The sequence below is a fragment of the Salmo salar genome, chromosome ssa21 (genome assembly GCF_905237065.1).
Source record: "Salmo salar chromosome ssa21, Ssal_v3.1, whole genome shotgun sequence".
Classification (NCBI taxonomy): domain Eukaryota; kingdom Metazoa; phylum Chordata; class Actinopteri; order Salmoniformes; family Salmonidae; genus Salmo; species Salmo salar.
This window is the reverse complement of record NC_059462.1, coordinates 44715848-44742107: the sequence shown is the minus strand read 5'-3', so window position 1 is coordinate 44742107 and position 26260 is coordinate 44715848. Positions and strand designations below refer to the sequence as shown.

The 26260-nt window shown below is 42.8% G+C and overlaps 1 protein-coding gene across 1 annotated transcript in view; it reads left to right on the top strand.

Moving 5' to 3' along the window:
- Positions 1-13909, top strand: part of pth2ra (parathyroid hormone 2 receptor a) — a 118095-nt gene extending 104186 nt beyond the window's left edge. Inside the window, exons 10-13 of the mRNA XM_045704397.1 lie at positions 783-877; positions 2292-2430; positions 7128-7169; positions 13147-13909. Coding sequence (XP_045560353.1) covers positions 783-877; positions 2292-2430; positions 7128-7169; positions 13147-13545 — 675 coding nt within the window. The 3' untranslated portion in view covers positions 13546-13909. The remainder of the gene's footprint in view (positions 1-782; positions 878-2291; positions 2431-7127; positions 7170-13146) is intronic.
- Positions 13910-26260: the final 12351 nt, after the last annotated feature.

The window sequence follows — 26260 nt, the reverse complement described above, 5'->3', positions numbered from 1 at the left end:
TGGGAAAAAAGTTGCGGCTTATAGTCTGGAAATTACGGTAGATAGAACCTGTGTTTTCACATGTCCAGGCACTGTATGGTCTATCATCAGGATTCGTGAGTAACTGATTACATGTAATGGATTACTTTTTTCTTAACCGTAATCAGTTATGTTACCAGTGAAAAATATTGTAATCAGATTACAGATACCTTCGAAAAACTAGATGATTACTTCTTGGATTACTTTTTAATTCAGAAAGAATATTTGCAGAAAAATACGTTAAGAAACCTTTCTAATGACATTCAATTCAGAATTTAAATAAGGCGCAAATTTAAGTTTGTTCCATCATGACACAGGAAATGCATTTTATGGATCGTTTTTGTCCTCTTCTTATGCCTCTTAAGGGGAAAGTAACTGAAAGTAATCAGATTACATTACTGAGTTTTGATTACAGTTATGGACAGGTTACTGGTTGAAATATTGGACAAGTTACTGGTTGCAATTTTGGACATGTAACTGTAACTGATTACATTTAGAAAGTAACCTACCCAACTCTATATCATGTATCAACATGCTTCAATGCCCCCTGACAGTCAAGCCCATGTTATCTCTCAATGGATTGTAAAGAGATATTAAGTGCTAAGAGGATGGGCTTTTGAGATAGAATTGAGAGGAGATTAGAGAAGTGAGGAGATTAGAGAAATGAGGGAATATGTTTCAAGCAGAGGACATGTACTCTCTGCAATCAAGTGTCTATTATCTCTGGTTCAGCTAATTAGAACTTTTTCCAATTGTCTTTTCAGCTGAATTTTATCCTTTTTGTGAACATTGTGCGAGTGCTGGCAACAAAGATCAGGGAGACCAACGCAGGGAGATATGACACAAGAAAACAGTACAGGTGGGTAAAAAGATGGCAAAAGATTTCTGTGAGGACCCACTAGTTATTTGAATGTCTATTGATCACACTGAAAGTCAACTGTAGTAAGGCATTTTACCTTTTTTTCTGCTGTAGAGTTGAACATTGTTGATTAAAAAGCATTCATAATTTCAGAAGGTTATAGACAAACTATATTCACAACTATATTCAGACTGCTTTGCCTCTTGTGCTCTTACCTTTTGTACTTCCTTTAATGTTCCCTTTTAACAATGACTTGATATGGGTGTACATTTTGTCTTGGGTGTGAAATGTCTTGCCACTAGAATATAATTTATGTTCGGTCTGAAATCTCCTCTGTGCTTCGTTATCGTTCCAAAGAGGGATGAAACACCATAAAACATACACAAAAGCACATATTAGTTGGTATTATTTTCTATCTGCAATTACCCATGATGCTACTGAACAACATCTATAGTGGATGTTGAAAGCCCCTGTAATGATAGGGCTGCGTGTTGGGGAGGTGAGAGTTATTCCGAGGTTCATTCAGAGGGTGCGTCTCAAATCTCACCCCTAGTGTTCCCTATTTAGTGCACTGCTTTTGAATACGGCCCATGGGGCTCTGGTCTAAAGTAGTGCACTATAATGGGAATAGAGAGGACTGATCCAGAGTGTTTCCACCAGGGTCGAAGCCCCACGTCACTCTGCTAGGCTTAATAACAGTTATACAACGCAAACACACACACAGGCACACACATGCACATTCATACACACACACACACACACACACACACACACCGGTGTCTGAGTCACCTTACAGACCAGGAGAACATTACCCTGCAGGAGACTGTCAACCCTGCTGTGGGCGTCAGTCGTGTTCACTGGACTGTAGCATGAATGATGATGACAGATATGAGGGAGGCACGCTCCCATCTTAACTAAATGTGCCATTTACACACCATTTACACCAGTTTCCCATCTGACGTCTGCCTACGGGCCATTTATAAATGCTTTATAATTACCTGTAGGTTTCGTTGCTTATTGGCATTTTCACTGATGGATCGGGAGATTGTTTAGATAGATAATTAATACAGATCAGATCTGAGGGGAAGAACCACAGACCCCTTTGGCGAGGAAAGCAGAATTTTGCAAATGTGACATGACTAATGGCCATCTGTGACATGTGAAACCCTGTTTACTAAACAGGGAGTTGTTGGTGAGTGTCGATGTCATGGCTGAATCCACTGCGATGTAAAGACGGGTGACCTTCAGCCTTTCTGTGTGTGACAAAAACAACTACATTGAAGTCTGACAGCGCAGAATTACTGATCACCTTCCATCCCAAATAACGACCTATTATGAGATAAAAATTCAGCATCTTGTCTTGTCTTGCTCAAACTGATCCTCTCCAACCTATTGCTTGTGTCTGTACCCACAGGAAGTTGGCTAAGTCCACCCTGGTGCTGGTGCTGGTGTTTGGGGTCCACTATATTGTGTTTGTGGGGATGCCTCACACCTTCCAGGGCCTCAGCTGGGAGGTCAGGATGTACTTCGAGCTCTTCTTCAACTCCTTCCAGGTAACTGGTTATTCATACCATCTTTTTGAAAATGAGGTACAGATGTAGAACCTTCATTTGAGCCAGTGTCCTATAGCAGCAAAATAGTCCTGCAGCAACAGGAAATGTGAATTATTATGTGGATTATAATTACATTTACATTTTTGTAGGATTGATTCCTTTTTCAATAAGGAAAATCAAGTTAGAATTTTCAAAGTGGAAATTACCAACTTTAGAAGCCTTTTTAAAACTCAAATAGACTGCAAGTTTTACATTCTCAGCAACAAAAGAGTGATCCAATTAAGATGCTACATCTGCAGTCATTTCTTCGCAACTTTCCAACACTGCTTGAACTTTATCCCCTAAACATAATTTCTCACCTGAGGGAAGTTAGGATCTTTGTGGCCATAGTCCCACCAACATCCATAAAAAAAACAAGCAATGAAATTACGATTTGCTTCATCAATCTTACCTTTATCTATCGCCACAGACCAGTGACATTATTAGCCGATTCAAAACTCTGACATAAGCTTTGGGAGAGATGGTCAATACAACTGATTGCTACTGTACTTCCTACATTATAATTTTCCTCCTCATTATCATCTTCCTCCTTAGCACAAACTGGCCCTCACAGTCTAGACCTGGATACAGTACCTGCAGGAAAATTTGGAAAATGAGCCAAATTTTGCTTCCAGAAAACAGGAGTTTCTACTAGAGATCCTTCTACTGAGGAGGTGATAGCAATAGATGACCCTTACTCCCTGAAGAGAGGAGAGCAATCTACTAGGAATAATAACAGAGAGGCTGCTATAGTGCACTCCAGTAGCAACACTTCCAATGACCCCGGCCCACAGGTAATGGGAAGGGCTGCTCTTAATGGGCTCTGAATCATACAATCAGTTGTAACAGTGGTGCCAATACCATATGTGCCCCACTCTCTTTTGGAGCCCATAGTCACATACTATACTGTTGATTTATTTTCAGATCAAATCAAATTTTATTTGTCACATGCACCAAATACAACAGGTGTAGACTTACATTTACATTTACATTTAAGTCATTTAGCAGACGCTCTTATCCAGAGCGTCTGCTAAATGAGCTTAGTTACAAGCCCTTAACCAACAATGCAGTTCATTAAATAAAGTTAGAAAATATTTACTAAATTATTATATACTCTTTCAATAAATCAAATCAATCAAAAAGTAACACAAGAAATGTACATAACAATATCGAGGCTTTATACAGGGGGTACCAGTACCGAGTCAATGTGCGGGGGTACAGGTTAGTCAAGGTCATTTGTAAAGTGACTATGTACAGCAGGGCTGCCCAACACTCTTCCTGGAGATCTGCCATCCTGTGGGTTTTTAGTCCAACATTCTTCCTGGAGATCTACCGTCCTGTGGGTTTTCAGTCCAACCCGCTTCCTGGAGATCTACTGTCGTGTGGGTTTTCAGTCCAACCTTCTTCCTGGAGATCTACCGTCATGTGGGTTTTCAGTCCAACCAACTTCCTGGAGGTCTACCGTCCTGTGGGTTTTCAGTCCAACCCTCTACCTAGAGAGCTGCCGTCCTGTGGGTTTTCAGTCCAACACTCTACCTAGAGATCTACCGTCCTGTGGGTTTTCAGTCCAACCCTCTACCTAGAGATCTACCGTCCTGTGGGTTTTCAGCCCAACCCTCTTCCTGGAGATCTACCGTCCTGTGGGTTTTCAGTCCAATCCTCTTCCTGGAGATCTGCCGTGCTTTTGGTTTTCAGTCCAACCCTCTTCCTGGAGATCTACCGTCCTGTGGGTTTTCAGTCCAATACTCTTCCTGGAGATCTACCGTCCTGTGGGTTTTTAGTCCAATCCTCTTCCTGGAGATCTGCCGTGCTTTTGGTTTTTAGTCCAACCCTCTTCCTGGAGATCTACCGTCCTGTGGGTTTTCAGTCCAACACTCTTCCTGGAGATCTGCCATCCTGTGGGTTTTCAGTCCAACCAACTTCCTGGAGATCTACCGTCCTGTGGGTTTTCAGTCCAACCCTCTTCCTGGAGATCTGCCATCCTGTGGGTTTTCAGTCCAACCCTCTTCCTGGAGATCTACTGTCCTGTGGGTTTTCAGTCCAACCCTCTTCCTGGAGATCTACCGTCCTGTGGGTTTTCAGTCCAACCTTCTTCCTGGAGATCTACCGTCCTGTGGGTTTTCAGTCCAACACTCTTCCTGGAGATCTACCATCCTGTGGGTTTTCAGTCCAGCCCTAATTTAACACACCTGATTCTACTAATTAGCTGCTCAACAAGACCTTAACTAGCTGAATCAGATATGCTAAATTAGGGTTGGACTGAAAACCTACAGGACAGTAGATCTCCAGGAAGAAGGTTGGGCAGCCCGGATGTACAGCATTGATAACAAACAGTATCCACTGTTTACTATGTTCGGTAGGCCTAGCTCATAATAGTTAGTAAAATCAAGGTTAGTGCATCATTACCTTCATAACTGTGTTCTATGCTGTTTTCCTAATGAATTAACTGATGAGGCAGAATAAGTCACTATATTCTGAAAGATGTTCCCCACCCGTTGAAGCCAAATCATTAAATTGAATGAGGATTTTGGGGTGGGGGGGAGTACACAATTTGAATTCCACATGAGAACCCTCTCACCCCTCAAAATTGAAAGTGTCTCTGAAAGCTGATAAAACAGTATTCAATGAAATGAAGTAGGATCCAGTTTTAAAAGAAAGCTTTAAAGTAGTATCCAATAAAAAATACTTTGGGACAGGAGTTAAGCAGTGAAAGCTACTTTGCTCTGTAGAATTCGCTCTGTAGCTTTCACTCTGTACAGTTCACTCAGACTGGTGTGGTTTGACAGGGTCTGCTACAGTTCAGAGACTGAGCCTCAGGCAGGTTGGGAGATTCTCTGCATCCTGGCACTTTCCCTTCATCTCCCTGTCTAACCGAGTCTAGCCGAGGCCAATAAAGACAGGGAAGGTCCTTCTCCGGACCAAGGGCTTGTGACAGGTTCACTCTCAGTCAGTCATGAGAGCCTTTTGTTTAAAGTCAGTTGATCACAGCTGTGCCAGACAGTGTAATAGTGTGTAGGACACCCCGTTAGTAGCTCACCACGAAACAATTTATTATCATTCTACTAATATAACATTTCAGCTTCAAATCAGATTTTTATGATTTTGAATTGAATGATTTAAGGGGATAATTATAGAGACAACCAACTGTTGTTCAAAAGAGCTACTCTGACTGACAGCTGGCCTATCAGAAACCTCTTATAAGCTGCTCATCGTATCTTAAACTCTTTGTTGTCGCTTTAATAGTTGTTCTGACAGAAAGAACAAAGATTTTTCTTACAACGAAGTTTGACTAGCCACGCAAAATGTATCACTGTGTTGACTACAATATTGGTTGTAATGTACAGAACTTTCATCTTTGTTGTTTAGTTGTCTTTCTATGGAATTACCCAGAGGATAACAGCTTTCCTCATGGTTTGTGTTTCCACATTTGTTTCAAATACGTTTTGTAATGTGTTGGCCTCCCCTTGTCTCCAGTTTGCAAAAGGAATTCCTTCATATTCTGTCTGTTTCTGCACGCACGTCATAGCCGTATTACCCCATGACATTATTCTGTTTCAACATCAACATCCTGGCTGTATTCCTCCAAGGCATTATTCAGTTTCTACATGTACATCATAGCTGTATTGCCCCAAGGAGTTATTCTTCATATAGCACAGTGTATAGTGGGGATAATTTTCATACAAACATTATAGCTATGTGTTTTATGTACAAAGTTTACATCTCCACTTTTTTGCATGAACATATGAGTCACCATCACTGAATAATATGACAGTTTGACTCATTGTGTATCTTTGTTTACCAGCTGAAGGAGGTGAAACGATAAAAGAGTGAGAACAACACCATGTCTATTCACATTTAGTGTTCACTCCTTACTAGGCTAGTCACATGCCTGATTTAGCTCAGTCAAGGAGAGTCAAAGCCAGCCAGCACCATAGATCTGCAACCTTTCCATAGCGCAACAGGGTGCTGCTGCTTGCACAAAGACAGGCAGGAGTGGAGGAAAGGGGAATATTTGAAAGAGAGAAGAACAGATATAATGGTCTGTAAGATATAGCAGAAGTGATGCCAATCAATGCATGACCTTTTCATATAGAGTAATAATGATTTGAGGAATAAAGGTTGAAAAATGAATATGAATTATATCAAAACATCTCATACATTCATAAGCCATATCAGTAGATATGTGTTACGTTGAATAGAGACAGAGAATGAAGGAAAGAAGGGTACAGATGTAGGATCTTAATTTGAGCCAGTTTACTACTGAATGGAAATAATCCAGCAGCAAAAGGACATGTTAATTATTATGTGGATTATAATTCATGGACATTTTTGTAGGGGTTGATAAATCTTTTGTTAGGCTAAATCAAGTTTGATGTTTTAAAGTGGAAATTACAAACTTTAGAAGCCCTTTTAAACCATTAATACACTACAAGTTTGCTTATCTTTCTGTTCAGGAACATTCTCAGCAACAAAAGAGTGATCAAATTAAGATCTGTACTTTTTCCCCCTGGGATATGTCACCAGATTGACAAAGGTTTCGCAATGCTATAAACCTTCCATTGCTTTAGAGTATGAATAGGAATTGAATAGCATCTGCAACACAAAAATAAACTCCTCTTTTCTATTACACTGGTTCTCATCTCTTCTGTCTCTTCCAGGGCTTCTTTGTATCCATCATCTACTGCTACTGCAATGGAGAGGTGAGTGTGGATGATTCTACACTTCAACCAGAGAGGAAGAGGTTAAGGATACCCTAGGATAGGGGGCGCCACAGCGCATTTTGAAAACAAATCGTTCCCATTTTCAACGGCCTACTAATCAAACTCAGAAGCTAGGGCATGCATATACTTATTATATATGGATAGAAAACACCCTAAAGTTTCTAAAACTGTTTGAATGGTGTCTGTGAGTATAACAGAACTCAAATGGCAGTCAAAACCCTGAGACCGATTGAAACAGGAAGTGGAATTCAGAATTGTGGACTCGACTTCTCATCTTTCCCTATAAATCACACCGTTAACCATGGTTCAGTGAGCACTTCCTATTGCTTCCACTAGATGTCGCCAGTCTTTTCACAGTGGTTTGAGCCTTATACAATGAGACTCTTTGGAAATTGGTCACAGGGGATGGGCCATCACCATTATGACGCCGGCGGCCATGTCTACCCCCACCTTTGGAATGGGTTTGAAAGACAATTAAATCATCCCCCTCGAATCTTATTGGCTCTCTTGGTGTTACAGGCCCTGAAGATTAATGTTTTACAACGTTTGACATGTTTGAACGAACCTACAGGCGGGAGAATCATTTTATCCGAAACTTCAGCCCTGCGCACATCGGAGAATTTGGAGAGAGCCCAAGGACGCGCTACCAACAGCAGGCTAATGGAACGTGAAGTATGGACTTTTTCGACCGAAAATACATCTGTTGTGGACCTGGGATGCTTTCTGATGAAGACAACTAAAGGTAGGCGATTATTGACAATATTATACAAGATGAGATGTGACATGCGATTGTGCCAAGATGGCGCCGAGCTCATTTAGCTCATTTTCTGAGTATCGCATCTCCTTTTATCGCAAAGTGTGATTACCCAGTAAAGTTAATTTAAAATCTGGTATGACAGGTGTTCTCAAGAGATATTCATCTATAAATGTTAGATTGACAATATAAATTAAAAAAATCGTTATCGGATAGTAATTTAGGGAATTGTAGCATTGTTTACCGGGACGCATTTGAGGGGAAATTATTTAGTCAACGTCAGACGCCGATGTAAAATGCTGTTTTTATATATAAATATGACCTTTATTGAACAAAAGAATGCATGCATTGTATAACATGATGTCCTAGGGGTGCCATCTGATGAAGTTTGTAAAAGGTTAGTGCTGCATTTAGCTGTTTTTTGATTATATGTGATGCAAGTGGTTGGTCGGAAAATGGCTATGAAGCTGCTTTTTACGATGGACTCATCTAACATAATCTAATGATTTGCTTTTCCTGTAAAACCTTTTTGAAATCGGACGACGTGGGTCGATTCAGGAGAGGTGTATCTATAAAAAAAATATATATATATAAAAAAAACATTTTTTTTAATTATGATTTTTTTTTTAATGCTAATTGGCGATATGATTTTTCGCTGGATTTTGATCCCGCTGACGGGATCAGACGCTGGAGAGGTTTTAAGCAAAAGGGCCGAATCTGCACCAAAATCTGTCTGTTCAAAAATAAAGGGAAAGGGAAAGGGGATACCTAGTCAGTTGTACAATTGAATGCATTCAACTGAAATGAGTCGTCCGCATTTAACGTCTCTGAATCAGAGAGGTGCGAGGGACTGCCTTAATCGTTGTCCACGTCATTGGCGCCTAAAGCATTTTGTATGAAGGTCAATGGGAAAGTGTCGAATTTAGTCAACATAAAATTGTATTGCTCATTTTCTACTTGAGAGTTATTTGATAAATGTTGTAATGTTTAGGTTGTTACAAATGTACTGATATATGTGGACACATATGCCATTGCGGCAACTTTTGAGAAAAACAACGTTATATCCGAGTTGTGCCTGTTCTTGTCTGCTCCCACCTGCCCTCTGCCTTTGCAAACATATATTCCCATTGTTAAAGCATTGAGTCCTGTATCATGTCAGTATATAAACTCAGAAAAAAAGAAACGTCCTCTCAGTGTCAACTGAGTTTATTTTCAGCAAACTTAACATGTGTAAATATTTGTATGAACATAAGATTTGAGACATAAACTGAGTTCCACAGACATGTGACTAACAGAAATAGATTAATGTGTCCCTGAACAAAGTAACAGTCAAAAGTAACAGTCAGGATCTGGTGTGGCCACCAGCTGCATTAAGTACTGCAGTGAAACTCCTCCTCATGGACTGCACCAGATTTGCCAGTTCTTGCTATGAGATGTTACCCCACTCTTCCACCAAGGCACCTGCAAGTTCCCAGACATTTCTGAGGGAAATGGCCCTAGCCCTCACCCTCCGATCCAACAGGTCCCAGACATGCTCAATGGGATTGAGATCCGGGCTCTTTGCTGGCCATGGCAGAATACTGATATTCCTGTCTTGCAGGAAATCACACACAGAACTAGCAGTATGGCTATTGGCATTGTCATGCTGGAGGGTCATGTCAGGATGAGCCTGCAGGAAGGGTACCACATGAGGGAGGAGGATGTCTTCCCTGTAACTCACAGTGTTGAGATTGCCTGCAATGACAACAAGCTCAGTCCAATGATGCTGTGACACACCACCCCAGACCATGATGGACCCTCCACCTCCAAATCAATCCCGCTCCAGAGTACAGGCCTCGGGTGTAACGCTCATTCCTTCGATGATAAACGCGAATCCGACCATCACCCCCGGTGAGACAAAACCGTGACTCGTCAGAGAAGAGCACTTTTTTCCAGTCCTGTCTGGTCCAGCGACGGTGGGTTTATGCCCATAGGCAACGTTGTTGCTGGTGATGTCTGGCGAGGACCTGCCTTACAACAGGCCTACAATCCCTCAGTGCAGCCCCTCTCAGCCTATTGCGGACAGTCTGAGCACTGATGGAGGGATTGTGCGTTCCTGGTGTAACTCAGGCAGTTGTTGTTGCCATCCTGTACCTGTCCCGCAGGTGTGATGTACCAATCCTGTGCAGGTGTTGTTACACGTAGTCTGCCACTGCGAGGATGATCAACTGTCCGTCCTGTCTCCCTGTAGCGCTGTCTTAGGCGTCTCACATTACGGACATTGCAATTTATTGCCCTGGCCACATCTGCAGTCCTCATGCCTCCTTGCAGCATGCCTAAGGCACGTTCACACAGATGAGCAGGGACCTTGGGCATCTTTCTTTTGGTGTTTTTCAGAGTCAGTAGAAAGGCCTTAATTGCCTACCGTCTGTAAGCTGTTAGCAACTTAACGACCATTCCACAGGTGCATATTCATTAATTGTTTGTGGTTTATTGAACAAGCATGGGAAACGGTGTTTAAACCCTTTGCAATGAAGATCTGTGAAGTTATTTGGATTTCTACTAATTATCTTTGAAAGACAGGGTCCTGAAAAAGGTACTTTTCTTTTTTTGCTGAGTGTATATAATCTTTGTAGAAAGTTAGCAACTAATGAGTGTGTGACTGTGACCAATGCTAGCTACTACCACTGTGGTGGGTGTAGGCAGACAGGAAGTGAAGCGAAGCGAGAGGCTTGACTCCACCCCAAAATCTGACCCCGTGAAAAATACAGTGAGAAGCAGACCAAGTGGGGATTTTTTTTGGTATGGAGTGGCTGCGGATTCAACTTTTCTGGACCTCTCTTCCCGATAGCTAAAGGTCCCAAAGCTTCTGCTCTGCTAGTAGAGAACAGGCTACTCTGGCAAATGGTACTCTTTTAATAAAGTTAGATCAAAGCTGAATCAATGTCTGCAATATCACATAATGAAAGTGTTCGACATAAAATAATTGAATATATTAGCATAGTTTAACATTATTGTAAGACAAAAAACACTACCTCATTTCTTATGACATTTTAGGATTGTTGTGCGAATGGTCACATTTTTCTGTCATGTCTCCAAAACTCAACAGCGCTTTTCGTGGAAGTTTCGTAATGTTTAGGTTGTTACGAGTGTACTGATATATGGTGCATTCGGAAAGTATTCATACCCCTTGCCTTTTTCCACATTTTGTTACATTACAACCTTATTCTAAAATTGATTAAATTGTTTATTTCCCCCCTCATCAGTCTACACATAATACCCTATAATGACAAAATGTGTAAAATAATAAATACTGAAATATCACATTTACATAAATATTCAGACACTTTACTCAGTACTTTTTTGAAACAGCTTTGGCAGCGATTACAGCCTTGAGACTTCTTGGCTATGACACTACAAGCTTGGCACACCTGTATTTGGGGAGTTCCTCCCATTCTTCTCTGCAGATCCTCTCAAGCTCTGTCAGGTTGGATGGGGAGCATCGCTGCACAGCTATTTTCAGGTCTCTCCAGAAATGTTAGATTGGGTTCAAGTCCGGGCTCTGGCTGGGCCACTCAAGGACATTCAGAGACTTGTCTCGAAACCACTCCTGCGTTGAATTAGCTGTGTGCTTAGATTCATTGTCCTGTTGAAAGGTGAACCTTTGCCCCAGTCTGAGGTCCTGAGCGCTCTGGAGTAGGTTTTCATCAATGATCTCTCTGTAATTTGCTCCGTTCATCTTTCCCTTGATCCTGACTAGTCTCCCAGTCATTGCCGCTGAAAAACATCCCCACAGCATGATGCTGCCACCACCATGCTTCACCGTAGGAATGGTGCCAGGTTTTCTCCAGACGTGACGCTTGGCATTGTCCTTCTGGAAGGTTCTCTCATCTCCACAGAGGAACTCTGGAGCTCTGTCAGAGAGTCTTGGTGGTTCCAAAGTTCTTCCATTCCAGAACGTTGGAGGCCACTGTGTTCTTGGGGACCATCAATGCTGCAGAAATGTTCTTGTTTCCTCTTCCCTTGACACTATCCTGTCTCGGAGCTCTACGGACAATTCCTTTGACCTCATGGCTTGGTTTTTTCTCTGACATGCACTGTCACCTTTGGGACCTTATATAGGCAGGTGTGTGCCTTTCCGAATCATGTCCAACCCATTGAATTTATCAGAGGTGGACTCCAATCAAGTCCTGGAAACATCTCAAGGAGGATCCATGGAAACAGGATCCACCTGAGCTCAATTTCGGGTCACTTAGCAAAGGGTCTGAATACTTATGTACAGTAAATAAGGTATTTCTGTTTTTTGTCTTTATGGGTATTGTGTGTAGATTGATGAGGAAAATAATGTATTTAATACATTTTAGAATAAGTCTGTAACGTAACTGTCACGCTCTGACCTAGGAGAGCTGTGTTTTCTCTGTTTAGTTACGTCAGGGTGTGATAGGTGCGTGGGCTTTCTATGTTTTAGTTTTTTATGTTTTGGCCAGGTATGGTTTCCAATCAGAGGCAGCTGTCTATCATTGTCTCTGATTGGAAGCCATACTTAGGCAGCCTGTTTTTCCTGTGTTGGTGTGGGTAGTTGTTTTCCGTTTTGTTAGTATACCTGACGGAACTGTTGGCTGTCGTTTTGTTGTTTTTTGTTTAAGTGTTTTCATTAAAGTATGAGCACTCTACACGCTGCGCCTTGGTCCCCTTTATATGACCCTCGTTACAGTAACAAAATGTGGAAAAGGGGTTTGAATAATTTCCGAAAGCTCTGTAAGTGGACACACGTGGCATTCCGGCAACTTTGAAAAAGGCTGTGCCTGTTGTTCACACGCGTATCTGCCCCCTCTACATTTTTTCCCGTTGTAACAGCAGTCAGTCCAGTATCTTCTCAGTATACAGTATAGATGGTCTTTCCTTCAGCACAAGACACTTCAGGTTGAGAGCTTCCCCTTAGATGTCTGTTCTTTTGACATAAGAAAAACCAGGGCTAAGATTCACCCTCTTCCTCTTTTCTCTCTTTCTCACCATCATCCTCCCCCAACCACCTGACCTCAACCCTCTTCCTCCCCAACCACCCCACCTCAACCCTCTTCCTCCCTCGACCACCCCACCCTACCTCAACCCTCTTCTTCCCCAACTATCCCACCTAAACGCTCTTCCTCCCGTATCCACCCCACCTCAACCCTCTTCCTCCCCCAACAACCCCTTCTCCGCCTCTCCTCATCTCCCCCAAAGGTCCAAACAGAGATCAAAAATACATGGACTCGTTGGAACCTGGCGTTGGACTGGAAGGTTCCGGTGGTGTGTGGCCGTTATCGCTACGGCTCAGTGCTCACCGGGCTCAACAACAGCACCAGCAGCCAGTCTCAGCTGGCTGGGGGCGGCCCCGCCATCCGATCAACCACCCTCTTCTCCAGCCGTGTCTACCGTAGCAACGGACCCCCAACGCTGTCCACACACACCACCCTGCCTGGCTACGTCATCAGTAACTCAGACCCAGACAGCGTCCACCCCTCCATCCCTGAGGAACCAGAGGAGGACAGTGCCAAGCAGGTGGATGACATCTCTCTGAAGGAGACGATGCCTGTTCTCAATAATAGTACGACCGCAGATGATGATGAGGAGACGTTGTAGACATGGGAGAGACGGGAGGTTTTTCTGAATGTGACTGAGCTGGGAAAAACAACAGGCCTTTGGGATAGAGACCAAAGACTACTGGCCCCTAGACATGGGACCACATGTACATTCATACAAATTATTGGCACAGGTAAATACATACATGTAAAGACACACAGACACACACACACACACACACACAAACGCCACATAAAAAAACGGACAAATAAGAAAAGATAAGTCTCATCTTTGTACATACTCACGGACTGCCCTTTTGTAGCCAATTTGTTGACATTTTCTTGCAAAAAAAAAGCATTGCTTTGTCTATAAAGAATCTCGGACCAAGGATCCATGTTTTCTGCCAAACTCTCCCTAGCCATTGACACTCAGACATCCCATCCTTCAGGGGAGGTCTAAAGTCAGTTCTAAGGGCTATAGGAGCTGGACTGCATCATGTGTTGGTCTGTGCAAAGTACTTTCTTTTTTCAATGCAAAATTATATTTGACTGACTGACAGATGTCTAAATGCCAACAGTATTGTGATTGCCCCCTTAAGCTGAGGTTTATCCAGTCTAGAAAAATACATAAAAAAAAGCTAATTTCTGTCAGCGACTGGCTTGTTGTTGGCTTAAAATGAGATTACAGTCACGTCGCAGTGATATTTGTTGTTCGCTTATCTGTTTACTTGTGATAAATGTTATTTCACTGCTCCCTGTTCCCGACTCTTTCTGTCTTTTAGAGTTACTGTCACTCATACAGAGGGAGGATACAGATGTAGGATCTTAATTTGATCACCCTGTGGTAGGAGAACTTTCCTGAAATATAGGACATTTTACACTTGTAGTGTATTTGAGGTTTAAAAAGGCTTTTGAATTTTGTACTTTCCACTTTGGAATGTCTGACTTTATTTTCCCTTACGAGAAAAATTTAAACAACCCCTACAAAAATGTCCATTAATTATAATCCACATAATTCACATTTCCTGTTGCTGCTGGATTGTTTTCCTACTGTAGCAAACTGGCTCATATTAAGATCCTACATCTGTAATTCAGTCCGCATTGTAGACAGCTCTTCTCCTCCCTTAGGTCTGCATTTACTGTCATTCTGTCAGACAAGGGTCTAATCTAATCAAGCCTTTACTGTGTTTCTACAGCTTAGGCTATTCAAGTCTAGTTCTTGGATGCCTTTTTAGTGATGGTTGAGTCCAGAGGAGGCTGGTGGGAGGAGCAAAAGGAAGGCAGACTCATTGTAATGGCTGGAATGGAATAAATGGAACACTATCATAAAAATCAAACATATGGAAACCACATGTTTGACTCCATTCCTTCGATTGCGTTCCAGACATTACAATGAGCGAATCCTCCTATTTCTCATTCCTACTGTCCTCCACTGGTTGATTCCTATATGCGTAAATATAGATATGATCCTAAATTCTACACTGCATAGATAAGCCAAATGGCTCTGTCATGTTTGTTAGTCTATATATGCATGGGCACATCCACATGCATCTTCTTTATAGTCAACCAAAAACTATTCGACTTCTTGTAAAGCCATTTTAGTCAAAGTTTAGTCAAATAAATATGGCCCTCAATGTAACAGAGGGCCAAGAGAACCCCAATGGATCAATACTGGTAATTAGTGTATGGGCACTCATAGGTAAAGGCCTGTTGAGGCCATACATCCTGACAGAATCAAAAGGTAAAAAATAACAGGTGGGTGAATGGAAAAAGATGAATGAAAGGACATTTTCTCCTAGTTTTCATTTAACACTGACATTAATCTTATGGGGAAAAAACACGTGAACTGTTCCAATTTTTTTTTTCACATGATCATTGCTTTACATGTGACAACATGTAAAGCAACGTGATAACATGAATTTCAAATATGAAATTTCATGTTAAATTATGTGATTTTCCACATGTGAAATCATATGTTTATTATGTACGGCTAGGTATGCCACATCCACAAATGTCTCTTAATGTTTTATATATGCAGTGAATTAATCCACAAATCCTGAAAAATAGGCTGCGATCAGCTGGATATAAATATATTTCAAGTGTAAGCACTTGGATATAATTAAGGTAGGGTTGATGTTGAATAAGGTAGAGGGCGAGAACTGGATCCAGAGTAGAGGACCATTAACAAGCCATGCCCCATTCAAATTACTCTTATAATGGCCTGTATTACTGTGCCAGGCTGCCAGCGCATTTAGCCAAACCCACCCCACCCCATTGATCCAGCACCACCGTGGCACTTCTAACATCGTGGGTTCTGGTGGTGAAATAGTAATGTCCCAGCCCCCAAGAGGTGTGATTAGTGGGACAATGGATGGACTCAGTGTCCTCTATAGAGAGTTACAGATTCTGTTTGGACTTAATTGCATGGAATTACTCGGAAAGACTAAAAACCAAACAGCTCTGGCTTTATGGAAAAATACATCTGAAAGAGCACCTTGTACCTCTAAGCTTAAGCATTGTTCAGGTTGTTCAAATGTTCAGGGGTAAAATGAGAATATTGAATAAGTCTGATTGGGACAAAAAGCAGAGTGAGGTCTTGTTAAGACAAGTTCCCTTTTGTTCAAACATTTGGCAAAAAGCTTTCAACAGTATGGGAAAAGATGAGCAGCAAAATATGTTTAAAATATGTATACAATTTACATATATATGATTTTCACAACATCAAAAATAAATAAAACTGTCATGAAATATTGCTGAACATCATGTAGCACCAACATCAACACAGAGCTCATCTCTCTCTCTATCCCAGCATCAACACAGAGAGCTCACCTCTCTCTCTGTCACCAGCATCAACACAGAGCTCATCTCTCTCTGTCACCAGCATAAACACAGAGCTCATCTCTCTCTCTGTCACCAGCATCAACACAGAGAGCTCACCTCTCTCTCTGTCACCAGCATCAACACAGAGCTCATCTCTCTCTGTCACCAGCATCAACACAGAGCTCATCTCTCTCTCTGTCACCAGCATCAACACAGAGAGCTCACCTCTCTCTCTGTCACCAGCATCAACACAGAGAGCTCCCCTCTCTCTCTGTCACCAGCATCAACACAGAGCTCACTTCGATCTCTGTCACCAGCATTAACACAGAGAGCACACCTCTCTCTCCGTCACCAGCATCAACACAGAGAGCTCACCTCTCTCTCCGTCACCAGCATCAACACAGAGAGCTCACCTCTCTCTCTGTCACCAGCAACAACACAGAGAGCTAACCTCTTTCTCTGTCACCAGCATCAACACAAAGAGCTAACCTCTTTCTCTGTCACCAGCATCAACACAGAGAGCTCACCTCTCTCTCTGTCACCAGCATCAACACAGAGAGCTCACTATTCTCTCTGTCACCAGCATCAACACAGAGAGCTCACCTCTCTCTCCGTCACCAGCATTAACACAGAGAGCTCACCTCTCTCTCCGTCACCAGCATCAACACAGAGAGCTCACTATTCTCTCTGTCACCAGCATCAACACAGAGAGCTCCCCTCTCTCTCTGTCACCAGCATCAACACAGAGCTCACTATTCTCTCTGTCACCAGCATCAACACAGAGAGCTCACCTCTCTCTCCGTCACCAACATCAACACAGAGAGTTTACCTCTCTCTCTGACACCAGCATCAACACAGAGATCTCACCTCTCTCTCTGTCACCAGCATCAACAGAGAGCTGACCTCTCTCTCTGTCACCAGCATCAACACAGAGAGCTCACCTCTCTCTCCGTCACCAGCTCTCTGTCAAGCCTGTTTTGATGAGCTCTGATCCAATTGATCTGACTCCCTGGAAAGTGGGGGCTGATTGCATTGATGAGAGATGAAAGAATGAGAAAGGAGAGGGATATTGAAACGGAGGATATACTCTTTGGCAGGTAGGAGTTGTCATCCTCCTCCTCCTCTCTCTCTCTCAATTAAGAGCTTAATTGGGAACCTGTCTTCTTTTGTCTGCTGCTGTGTATGACACACGCATGGCAGAAAGGAGTCACTCGGAGACATGTGGAGTGGCCAGAACTAAGACACCGACTTTTCCTATCATTCTGTGCTCACTATACCACAGTGGCCCATTAGTAGGGAGACTGTATGACGTCTGAAGCTTGTTAGAGCGACTCTCCGACAAAACAACTTTAAGCAGCCTAGCAATTCTCAATTGTTATGAATATGCAGATGTTTCCTATCACGTCCCATACACTTAGAATAAATGGTTCCATAAGGGTTCTGCGGCTGTCCCCAAAAGAGAGACCTTTTTGGGGACCAGGTAGTACCCTTTTGGGTTCCATGTAGAACCCTCTGTGGAAAGGGTTGTACATGGAACCCAAAAGAGTTCTACCTGGAACCAAAAAGGTTTCTTCAAAGGGTTCTCCTATGGGGACAGCGAAAGAACACTTTCAGGTTCTAGATAGTTTCTAAGAGTGCAATGTTGCAGCACTGCAGCCAATGTATGTATTAATGTGTTGTGTTATTCCTCCAGTTGGGTTCTGTTTATTTAGTTCTCATGTACATGTGGTTCACTGTATGTATGTATGTATGTATGTATGTATGTATGTATGTATGTATGTATGTATGTATGTACATTACCGGTCAAAAGTATGGACACACCTTCTCATTCAAGGGTTTTTCTTTATTTGTACTATTTTCTACATTGTAGAATAATAGTGAAGACATCAAAACTATGAAATAACACATATGTTAAAAATTAATTTGCGTTTGAGCCCATCAGTTGTGTTGTGACAAGGTAGGGGTGGTATACAGAAAATAGCCCTATTTGGTAAAAGACCAAGTCCATATTACGGCAAGAACAGCTCAAATAAGCAAATAAGCAAATAGAAACTACAGTCCATGATTCATTTAAGAAGGTCAGTCAATCCGGAACATTTCAAGAACTTTGAAAGTGCAGCCGCAAAAAACATCAAGCGCTGTGATGAAACTGGCTCTCATGAGGGCTGCCACAGGAAAGGAAGACCCAGAGTTACCGCTGCTGCAGAGGATAAGTTCATTAGCGTTAACTGCGCCTCAGATTGCAGCCCAAAGAAATGCTTCACAGAGTTCAAGTAGCAGACACATCTCAACGTCAACTGTTCAGAGGAGACTGCGTGAATCAGGCCATCATGGTTTAATTGCTGCAAAGAAACGACTACTAAAGGACACCAATAACAAGAAGAGACTTCCTTCGGCCAAGAAACACAAGCAATGGACATTAGACTGATTGAAATCTGTCCTGTGGTCTGATATGTCCAAATTTGAGATTTTTGGTTCCAACCGCTTTGTCTTTGTGAGACACAGTGCAGGTGAACGGATTATCTCCGCATGTCGAGTTTCCATCATGAAGCATGGAGGAGGAGGTGTGATCGTGTGGGGGCAATTTGCTGGTGACACTGTCTGTGATTTATTTAGAATTCAAGGCACACTTAACCAGCATGACTACCACAGCATTCTGCAATGATACGCTATCCCATCTGGTTTGCGCTTGGTGAGACTATCATTTGTTTTTCAACATGACAATGACCCAAAACACACCTCCAGGCTGTGTAAGGGCTATATGAATAAGAAGGAGAGTGATGGAGTGCTGCATCAGATGACCTGGCCTCAACCCAATTGAGATGGTTTGGGATGAGTTGGACAGCAGAGCGAAGGAAAAGCAGCCAACAAGTTCTCAGCATATGTGGGAACTCCTTCAAGACTGTTGGGAAAGAATTCCAGATGAAGCTGGTTGAGAGAATGCCAAGAGTGTGTAAAGCTGTCATCAAGGCAAAGGGAGGCTACTTTGAAGAATCTAAAATATAACATTTATTTTGATTTGTTTCGCACTTTTTTGGTTACTACATGATTCCATATGTGTTATTTCATAGTTTTGATGTCTTCACTTCACTATTATTCTAAAATGTAGAAAATAGTAAAAATAAAGAAAAACCCTTGAGTGAGTAGGTGTGTCCAAACTTTTGACTGGTACTGTATATACAGTTGAAGTCGGAAGTTTACATACACCTTAGCCAAATACGTTTAAACTCAGTTTTTCACAATTCCTGACATTTAATCCTAGTAAATATTCCCTGTCTTAGGTCAGTTAGGATCACCACTTTGTTTTAAGAATGTGAAATGTCAGAATAATAGTAGAGAGAATGATTTATTTCAGCTTTTACTTCTTTCACCACATTCCTAGTGGGTCAGAAGTTTACATACACTCAATTAGTATTTGGTAGCATTGCCTTTAAATTGTTTAACTTGGGTCAAACGTTTCGGGTAGCCTTCCACAAGCTTCCCACAATAAGTTGGGTGAATTTTGGCCCATTCCTCCTGACAGAGCTTGTGTAACTGAGTCAGGTTTGTAGGCCTCCTTCCTTTCACATGCTTTTTCAGTTCTGCCCACAAATTGCTAAGTGGTTCCAAGTCGCAGATGTTATGTTTCCAACATAATCATTAAGATTCCTGACCTTGTTCCATTAATTAGAATTCTGAAATGCAACTCGGAACAACCAGGGGCGCAACTTTGGTTTTAGAAGTAAGGGGGACATAACTTTTTTATTTTAATAAAATATTTTATCTGGTCGGATAAACACTCCAAACAGCCTACCCGACCGCTCGGAGGCATCCACATGGTCCTATAGCACACCGTTGCCTCGTTTTGTATCACATTCCAATGATAAAACTGGGGGGGTGCCATTTCAGAATGTGTGATAGTTGCACCCCTGTTTCCAACTCATTAGCGTTACCCTCCCTCGGGAAAAGAAGAAGGAAGGTTAGCAGCATCACCTGGGGGAAAATGTAATAAAGTGACCTGAATAATAAGGCACACTCCAATTTAACATCCACAACATTTATCAAGATATTATGGGAGACACAGACGTCTCTCTGTTCACTTTGTGACAAAACACTGTGGCCTTTGGTGTCTGGAGGTCCTTGTGCCCTGCTGAAACAATACGATGGTTTTCTAAACAGAGAGCTCATGTGTCTATGTGGAGTGGGTGTTGGGCTCACCACACAATTTACTGTAGTGTAGGTTGCCCTGGTTTCCAACTCTCCTTCTATAACCCTCTTAATCCACGTACAGTAGGCCTGAGTAGGCAGGCTGTGCAGACGTATCTGGGAGGAAGGATTACTTTATCCTATCCTAGGTATTCCTTAAAGAGGTGGGGTTTCAGGTGTCTCTGGAAGGTGGTGATTGACTCCGCTGTCCTGGCGTCGTGAGGGAGCTTGTTCCACCATTGGGGTGCCAGAGCAGTTTTGACTGGGCTGAGCGGGAACTGTGCTTCCTCAGAGGTAGGGAGGCGAGCAGGCCAGAGGTGGATGAACGCAGTGCCCTTGTTTGGGTGTAGGGCCTGATCAGAGCCTGAAGGTACGGAGGTGCCGTTCCCCTCACAGCTCCGTAGGCAAGCACCATGGTCTTGTAGCGGATGCGAGCATCAACAGGAAGCCAGTGGAGAGAGTGGAGGAGCGGGGTGACGTGAGAGAACTTGGGAAGGTTGAACACCAGACGGGCTGCGGCGTTCTGGATGAGTTGTAGAGGTTTAATGGCACAGGCAGGGAGCCCAGCCAACAGCGAGTTGCAGTAATCCAGACGGGAGATGACAAGTGCCTGGATTAGGACCTGCGCCGCTTCCTGTGTGAGGCAGGGTCGTACTCTGCGAATGTTGTAGAGCATGAACCTACAGGATCGGGTCACCGACTTGATGTTAGTAGAGAACGACAGGGTGTTGTCCAGGGTCACGCCAAGGTTCTTAGCACTCTGGGAGGAGAACACAATTGAGTTGTCAACTGTGATGGCGAGATCATGGAACGGGCAGTCCTTCCCCGGGAGGAAGAGCAGCTCCGTCTTGCCGAGGTTCAGCTTGAGGTGGTGATCCGTCATCCACACTGATATGTCTGCCAGACATGCAGAGATGCGATTCGCCACCTGGTTATCAGAAGGGGGAAAGGAGAAGATTAATTGTGTGTCGTCTGCATAGCAATGATAGGAGAGACCATGTGAGGATATGACAGAGCCAAGTGACTTGGTGTATAGCGAGAATAGGAGAGGGCCTAGAACAGAGCCCTGGGGGACACCAGTGGTGAGAGCACGTGGTGCGGAGACAGATTCTCGCCACGCCACCTGGTAGGAGCGACCTGTCAGGTAGGACGCAATCCAAGCATGGGCCGCGCCGGAGATGCCCAACTTGGAGAGGGTGGAGAGGAGGATCTGATGGTTCACCGTATCAAAGGCAGCAGATAGGTCTAGGAGGATGAGAGCAGAGGAGAGAGAGTTAGCTTTAGCAGTGCGGAGAGCCTCCGTGACACAGAGAAGAGCAGTCTCAGTTGAATGCCCAGTCTTGAAACCTGACTGATTTGGATCAAGAAGGTCATTCTGAGAGAGATAGCAGGAGAGCTGGCCAAGGACGGCACGTTCAAGAGTTTTGGAGAGAAAAGAAAGAAGGGATACTGGTCTGTAGTTGTTGACTTCGGTGGGATCGAGTGTAGGTTTTTTCAGAAGGGGTGCAACTCTTGCTCTCTTGAAGACGGAAGGGACGTAGCCAGCGGTCAAGGATGAGTTGATGAGCGAGGTGAGGTAAGGGAGAAGGTCTCCGGAAATGGTCTGGAGAAGAGAGGAGGGGATAGGGTCAAGCGGGCAGGTTGTTGGGTGGCCGGCCGTCACAAGACGCGAGATTGAGGTCAAAGCACAGGGTAGGGCAGTGTGAGCAGGACCAGCGGTGTCGTTTGACTTAGCAAACGAGGATCGGATGTCGTCGACCTTCTTTTCAAAATGGTTGACGAAGTCATCCGCAGAGAGGGAGGAGGGGGGGAGGGGGAGGAGGATTCAGGAGGGAGGAGATGGTGGCAAAGAGCTTCCTAGGGTTAGCGGCAGATGCTTGGAATTTAGAGTGGTAGAAAGTGGCTTTAGCAGCAGAGACAGAAGAGGAAAATGTAGAGAGGAGGGAGTGAAAGGATGCCAGGTCCGCAGGGAGGCGAAGAATCAATCTATCTTGTTAGACTGTTAGAGTATTTATCTGGTCAATATGTTAGTGTATTATGTCTGTTTGTAACAGTGTATTATATGTGAGTATGTGATCATATTATAAATTGTATTTTAATGTTTAAGGACTTTTGAGGACTAAAAGAGATCCTAATAAAATCAAAAAAATCCAATCTCATAATGTGCTTTTTAGTCTTCTAAAGTCACTACTGGCAACCAACAAATGTCATTACAGCACCGGAGAAAACTTACTGTGTATATAAAGCCACTGTGAAAACGTACCTTTGATGGTCCTTATGATCCATTTCAACCGGATGATGTGTTAAGTCCCCTCTGTAAAATCATCACTGTAAGTACCCTCTGTGAGTCCCCTCTGTAAGTCCCCTCTATAAAATCATCTCTGTAAGTACCCTCTGTGAGTCCCTTCTGTAAGTCCCCTCTATAAAATCATCTCTGTAAGTACCCTCTATAAAATCATCTCAATAAGTACCCTCTGTGAGTCCCCTCTGTAAAATCATCTCTGTAAGTCCCCTCTATAAAATCATCTCTGTAAGTCCCCTCTATAAAATCATCTCTGTAAGTCCCCTCTGTAAAATCATCTCTGTAAGTCCCCTCTGTAAGTCCCCTCTGTAAGTCCCCTCTGTAAAATCCTCTATGTAAATCCCCTCTGTAAAATAATCTCTGTAAATCCCCTCTTTAAAATCATCTCTGTAAGTACCCTCTGTGAGTCCCCTCTGTAAGTCCCCTCTATAAAATCATCTCTGTAAATCCCCTCTGTAAAATCATCTCTGTGAGTCCCCTCTGTAAGTCCCTTCTGTAAAATCATCTCTGTAAATCCCCTCTGTAAAATCATCTCTGTAAATCCCCTCTGTAAAATCATCTCTGTAAGTCCCCTCTGTAAGTCCACTGTGTAAAATCATCTCTGTAAATCCCCTTTTTAAAATCATCTCTGTAAGTACCCTCTGTGAGTCCCCTCTGTAAGTCCCCTCTATAAAATCATCTCTGTAAATCCCCTCTGTAAAATCATCTCTGTGAGTCCCCTCTGTAAGTCCCTTCTGTAAAATCATCTCTGTAAATCCCCTCTGTAAAATCATCTCTGTAAATCCCCTCTGTAAAATCATCTCTGTAAGTCCCCTCTGTAAGTCCACTGTGTAAAATCATCTCTGTAAGTCCCCTCTGTGAGTCCCCTCTGTGAGTCCCCTCTGTGAGTCCCCTCTGTAAGTCCCCTCTGTAAGTCCCCTCTGTAAAATCCTCTCTGTAAGTCCCCTCTGTGAGTCCCCTCTGTAAGTCCCTTCTGTAAAATCATCTCTGTAAATGCCCTCTAAGTCCCCTCTGTAAAATCATCTCTGTAAGTCCCCTCTGTAAAATCATCTCTGTAAGTCCCCTCTGTGAGTCCCCTCTGTAAGTCCCCTCTATAAAATCATCTCTGTAAATCCCCTCTGTAAAATCATCTCTGTGAGTCCCCTCTGTGAGTCCCCTCTGTAAGTCCCCTCTGTAAATCCCCTCTGTAAAATCATCTCTGTAAATCCCCTCTGTAAAATAATCTCTGTAAGTACCCTCTGTGAGTCCCCTCTGTAAATCCCCTCTATAAAATCATCTCTGTAAATCCCCTCTGTAAAATCATCTCTGTAAGTCCCCTCTGTGAGTCCCCTCTGTAAGTCCTCTCTGTAAGTCCCCTCTGTAAGTCCCCTCTGTAAAATCATCTCTGTAAATCCCCTCTGTAAAATAATCTCTGTAAGTACCCTCTGTGAGTCCCCTCTGTAAGTCCCTTCTGTAAAATCATCTCTGTAATTCCCCTCTGTAAAATCATCTCTGTAAATCCCCTCTGTAAAATCATCTCTGTATATCCCCTCTGTAAAATCATCTCTGTAAGTCCCCTCTGTAAATCCCCTCTGTAAGTCCCCTCTGTAAAATCATCTCTGTGAGTCCCCTCTGTGAGTCCCCTCTGTGAGTCCCCTCTGTAAGTCCCCTCTGTAAAATCCTCTCTGTAAATCCCCTCTGTAAAATAATCTCTGTAAATCCCCTCTGTAAAATAATCTCTGTAAATCCCCTTTGTAAAATAATCTCTGTAAATCCCCTTTGTAAGTCCCCTCTGTAAGTCCCCTCTGTAAAATAATCTCTATAAGTCCCCTTTGTAAATCCCCTCTGTAAATCCCCTCTGTAAAATCATCTCTGTAAGTCCCCTCTGTAAAATCATCTCTGTAAGTCCCCTCTGTAAATCCCCTCTGTAAGTCCCCTTTGTAAAATCATCTCTGTAAGTACCCTCTGTAAATCCCCTTTGTAAAATCATCTCTGTAAGTACCCTCTGTAAATCCCCTTTGTAAAATCATCTCTGTAAATCCCCTCTGTAAGTCCCCTTTGTAAAATCATCTCTGTAAATCCCCTCTGTAAAATCATCTCTGTAAATCCCCTCTGTAAAATAATCTCTGTAAGTACCCTCTGTGAGTCCCCTCTGTAAGTCCCCTCTATAAAATCATCTCTGTAAATCCCCTCTGTAAAATCATCTCTGTAAGTCCCCTCTGTGAGTCCCCTCTGTAAGTCCCCTCTGTAAGTCCCCTCTGTAAGTCCCCTCTGTAAAATCATCTCTGTAAATCCCCTCTGTAAAATAATCTCTGTAAGTACCCTCTGTGAGTCCCCTCTGTAAGTCCCTTCTGTAAAATCATCTCTGTAATTCCCCTCTGTAAAATCATCTCTGTAAATCCCCTCTGTAAAATCATCTCTGTATATCCCCTCTGTAAAATCATCTCTGTAAGTCCCCTCTGTAAATCCCCTCTGTAAGTCCCCTCTGTAAAATCATCTCTGTGAGTCCCCTCTGTGAGTCCCCTCTGTGAGTCCCCTCTGTAAGTCCCCTCTGTAAAATCCTCTCTGTAAATCCCCTCTGTAAAATAATCTCTGTAAATCCCCTCTGTAAAATAATCTCTGTAAATCCCCTTTGTAAAATAATCTCTGTAAATCCCCTTTGTAAGTCCCCTCTGTAAGTCCCCTCTGTAAAATAATCTCTATAAGTCCCCTTTGTAAATCCCCTCTGTAAATCCCCTTTGTAAAATCATCTCTGTAAGTACCCTCTGTAAATCCCCTTTGTAAAATCATCTCTGTAAGTACCCTCTGTAAATCCCCTTTGTAAAATCATCTCTGTAAATCCCCTCTGTAAGACCCCTTTGTAAAATCATCTCTGTAAATCCCCTCTGTAAAATCATCTCTGTAAGTCCCCTCTGTAAAATCATCTCTGTAAGTCCCCTCTGTAAAATCATCTCTGTAAATCCCCTCTGTAAATCCCCTCTGTAAAATAATCTCTGTAAATCCCCTCTGTAAAATAATCTCTGTAAGTCCCCTCTGTAAAATCATCTCTGTAAGTACCCTCTGTAAAATCATCTCTGTAAGTACCCTCTGTAAGTCCCCTCTGTAAAATCATCTCTGACTTCTCAACTCTGTGTCAATTTGATCTCCTCCCTATTATTTTCCTTCTTAGCCAAACACCAGTTGAAAAGATAATCTCCTTATTCAGTTTTTTCCTTCCCTCCCACACAGTCAGTCTAATTAGGAGATGGGCACTGTGTTAAATTAGTGTTAGTTCAAACTGTGAAACTTCAAAAAGACGACACAGCGCTTCCCTGATTTGATGTGCCTAAATTAAAATTGCAGGGGAGCCCTCACTAAAGTAATTAATATCTTAATTACTCATCTCATTGATCACCATTTGTAAGACCCAGCTGACCCTCAACCATGTCTGTCTGCAGTCTATAGATGTACATGGCTCAGAAAACACATGAAGAAACTCCTGACAACTTCT